The following is a 4427-nucleotide window of genomic DNA, read 5'->3' on the forward strand; positions in this document are numbered from 1 at the left end:
AGAAGGTTTTGGAGAAAAAACTTGGCCGTCTTCCACGGAGTCCACCATCCACACTTCCATCCATAAATTGAAGTGCCTTAGTCTTGATTGACAAGGATTCGAAAAGAAACCTGGCCAGTCTTCCACGAAGAGCATCGTGAATACTTCCATCCATAAATCGATGTGCCTTAATCTTGACTGACACGGAATTGATGTGCCTTAATCGTGAATACTTCCATCCACAAGTCAATCCGTTCAAACCATGACATTAACCTTTCCACAACACCTAACTGCGTGATAGGAGCCGCCACCTCACCCCGCGCCCCCACATCTTAGCGTCGGTTGACATGGAAGACCAGTCCAAAGTCGCCTCGCTGCCGTCGTCTCTACCGCGCGCAGCGACCCATGCCACCGGCAACTGCCTCTATATTTTGCCGGTACTCGACCTCGTACCTCATCACTTTGAGGGTGGCGCAATGGAGCTCCCACGAGTATTGCTCACTTCCCAGTACGTCCGCATCCTTCTCCTCCTTTTTGCTACACTCCCTTCTTTTCCTGTGTCACTCTGCTACCGTAGACCAACCTTCGGGAAGCGAAACCGATCGGGCCGCCCTGCTCGCCGTCAGGGCAGCCATCACCGAAGACCCTCGCGGCATCATGAATTCGTGGAACAATACTGTCCACTTCTGCCAATGGCCGGGCGTCGCATGCGACGATCCCGACCACCGTGAGAGGGTCACCGCCTTGGCCTTGGAATCCATGAGCCTCCGAGGGGTCATCTCCCCTTTCATCGGCAACTTCACCTACCTTGGCTACCTGCGACTCTCAAACAATAGCTTTTCTGGTGAGATACCCCCGGAGATCAGTCGTTTGGCCCAGCTCAAGTACCTCAATCTGAGCTACAACGCCTTGAGCGGCACCATTCCGGTTAGTCTTGGCCTCTGCACCAGCCTCCTAGGCATCAACTTCACTGGTAATCTCATCTCTGGCAACATTCCCGCACAACTCGGTTCTCTTCTTAAGCTTCTTGTGTTGAACCTCGGGGTTAACAAGCTCGTCGGCGACATCACGCCTTTCCTGGGAAATCTTTCGTCCCTCCAACAACTTGATCTGTCGAGCAACAAGCTCACTGGAGAGATACCATCTTCCCTGGGGAAACTTTTCAATCTCTCCCATCTTGATCTCTCAGTCAACGGGCTCGTTGGTGCCATGCCTTCTTCACTTGGGAGCCTCTCTTCCATCCGCTTGATCAATCTCACAGGCAATGGCCTCACCGGAGCCATTCCACCGAAGATGGCAAACCTCTTGACCCTTCGGCATCTGGATCTATCATACAACAGAATTTCTGGAGAAATTCCTCCATTGTTGGGTGGAGTCGTTCGTCTCCAGTACCTTGTTCTCAACAACAACAATCTCACAGGAAGCATGCCGAATTCCTTGGGGAACCTAGCATCTCTAATTTACCTCGATCTCTCGTCAAATAGTCTCAGTGGGACGATCCCTCCCTCCATCACAAACCTGTCATCTCTTCAAGTTCTGGCTTTGTCATCCAACAAACTCGGAGGGAGACTGCCGGAGGAAATAGGCCGTCTCACGCGCCTTGTGTTCTTCCAGGTGTCTGAGAATGGATTCTCTGGGCCTGTTCCTTTATCACTCTACAGCATATCTTCTCTGCAAACGCTGAGCATGGCGTATAACCAGCTGTCAGGGACACTCCCACTAGATATCGGCGACACTCTACCCAATCTTAGCTTTCTCGGCATGGCTAGCAATCGGCTCGAGGGACAAATTCCATGGTCATTGGCTAATGCTACGTTGCTTCAACAAATTGAACTCAGCGGCAACAACTTGAGCGGTGTAATACCAGCCAACCTCGGCAACCTTCCATATCTCACGGAGTTTTCTGTAGAGCGCAACAGCCTCGAAGCCTTAGACGCCGAGGACTGGGAATTCATCTCTTCCTTGACAAACTGCAGTTTACTGGAGGATCTAATGCTGACTGAGAATGATCTTAGAGGTGCCCTTCCTGCCTCCATAAATAATCTTTCGAACCAGCTCAAGAGTCTGTCGCTCAGTGGAAACCAAATCTCTGGATCATTTCCTCCCGGAATCAAGAACTTCGTTAGCTTGGTTACTCTGATGTTGGGTGATAATCTATTCACCGGCAATATTCCTGACTTTCTGGGAGAACTTGCCGACCTGGAATCTTTGGGCTTGAGTGGCAACAAGTTTTCAGGCAACATCCCATCCTCACTCGGCAACTTGACTCGACTGAACGAGCTTATATTGTTCGACAACTACTTGGAAGGCAGCATCCCGGTGAGTCTTGGGAAATGCCAGAATCTGAATGCTTTAGATCTCGCTGGCAATCACTTGAGTGGATCCATCCCAATGGAAGTTTTTAGCATCGAATCCTTGTCGAATTATCTTGACTTGTCCAGCAATTACTTGAATGGAACACTACCGATGGAGGTCGGCAGGTTGCGCAACACTCCCTTTTTATCTGTTTCCAACAACAGGCTTTCAGGAGAAATTCCAACAAGCTTAGGTGATTGTCAAGTGCTGCGGTACCTCTATTTGAGTAACAATTTCTTTCAAGGAAGCGTTCCTAAATCTCTGAGCAACCTGAAGGGACTCGAGACGCTGGATCTTTCATCCAATAACTTGTCTGGTTCATTCCCAGGTTTTCTAGCAGGCTTGCCTGACCTGCAACTTCTGAATCTATCTTTCAATGATCTGGATGGTGAAGTGCCAGTAGATAAAATTTTCAGCAATTCTAGCGAGTTTTATGTCGTCGGAAACCACAAACTCTGTGGGGGTATCTCAAGTTTGCATTTGCCTTCTTGCTCAACTCAGACATCCAAGAAGAACCGGTCACTTATTCTTGAAATAACCTTGCCGATTGTAGTTTCACTCTTACTATTTGCTCTGTTTATGACCTGCTGTTACGCGAGAAAGCACAAGAAACTTGGTTTACCTGCAAAAGTTTTAGAAAATGTTCCAACAAGATTGTCTTATCTCGAGTTGATGAAGGCAACCGATGACTTCTCCTCCGAGAATTTGATTGGCGTTGGAAGCTACGGTTCGGTGTACAGAGGGGTTTTGGGTGATGGCAAAACTCTCGTAGCGATCAAGGTACTGAACCTGGTTCAGCGAGGCGCTTTCAAGGCTTTCGTCGCAGAGTGTGAAGCTTTAAGAAGCATTCGACACCGAAACCTGGTCAAGATCTTGACAACCTGCTCGAGTGTTGATCTTAGAGGTAATGAATTCAGAGCTATCGTGTTTGATTTCATGCCTAACGGGAGTTTGGAGAGTTGGTTGCATCCAGACACAGACCGGAATCTGTACTCGAAGCGATTAGGTCTGCTTCGGAGACTTGACATAGCAATCGATGTTGCTGCTGCGGTGAGCTATCTTCATGATCACTGCGAGACGCCAATCATCCACTGTGATCTGAAGCCAAGCAATGTTCTTCTTGATGGCAACATGACTGCTCGTGTGGGAGATTTTGGCCTAGCAAGATTCCTCTCCAATGGCACCGACCGATATCTATCTTCTTCTGTAGCTATGAAAGGTTCCATTGGCTATATGGCTCCTGGTAAACCTTTGAATTAGAAGCTTATCTATCTTCTTCTCCAAAGTGGTACATATAAGAGGATATGGTTTTAACGTGTGAATTAAATGCAGAATACGGGATGGGCGGGCAGGTTTCGACTCATGCTGATGTCTACAGCTACGGACTGCTGCTGCTGGAGCTGTTCACCGGGAGGAGGCCTACAGACGACATGTTTAAGGACGGTCTCACCCTCCAAAAGCACGTCGAGGGAGCCTTTACGAAGGGAGCTCGAGTCACCGGCATTGCCGATCCATCACTATTCTCAGACGAAGAAGAAGGTGAAGACACTTCAGTTCTCAGGACCGGAAGTCAAGCGAGTGAAAGGATAACAAGATGCTTAGAATCGGTGCTCATGGTAGGTCTCTGCTGTGCCAAGGAGTCGCCGAGAGAGCGCATCACAATCAAGGATGCTGTGACCAGAATAGAGACGATCAAGAGTCTGCTGCTCACCGCTAAAATGTAGTCTTGGATTGGTATTTACTGTCATAGTTGTTAAGTTCAGATCATACGACACTCCACGTTTAATTCGCTTAGTGTGTTTCTTCTGCTTCCTCTGTTCTCCAAGTTTATGTTGTTATTTCTGTCCTCCAAAAAATAAAAGAATGTTAGTACGAATCATTCGTAATGTTGCTTCCGTTGAAGGTCGAGACAAAAATGGTGTAGATTAAAACATCATTACCAATTCACAGTTCACCAATTAAAATTTGATTTACCGCTAAAAAATCTTTAGTTTTACGTATTATTTCTTAGGATAAATTTAAAAAAAAAACTCTCAAAGTTCTTTTATTTTTACCGTGGATGTTATTTTTTTATTATCACAAAACGTCCATTA

General features: G+C 47.3%; 1 protein-coding gene across 1 annotated transcript; it reads left to right on the forward strand.

The window, feature by feature from the left end:
• The first annotated feature begins 314 nt into the window (after positions 1-314).
• Positions 315-4213, forward strand: LOC103974662 (probable LRR receptor-like serine/threonine-protein kinase At3g47570). Its single transcript, XM_009389532.3, has 2 exons — positions 315-3577; positions 3667-4213. Exons 1-2 carry the CDS (start codon positions 385-387, stop codon positions 4056-4058), a joined length of 3585 nt encoding a protein of 1194 aa, XP_009387807.2. The 5' UTR covers positions 315-384; the 3' UTR covers positions 4059-4213.
• Positions 4214-4427: the final 214 nt, after the last annotated feature.

This window comes from Musa acuminata, chromosome BXJ1-6, assembly GCF_036884655.1.
Source record: "Musa acuminata AAA Group cultivar baxijiao chromosome BXJ1-6, Cavendish_Baxijiao_AAA, whole genome shotgun sequence".
Lineage (NCBI taxonomy): Eukaryota > Viridiplantae > Streptophyta > Magnoliopsida > Zingiberales > Musaceae > Musa > Musa acuminata.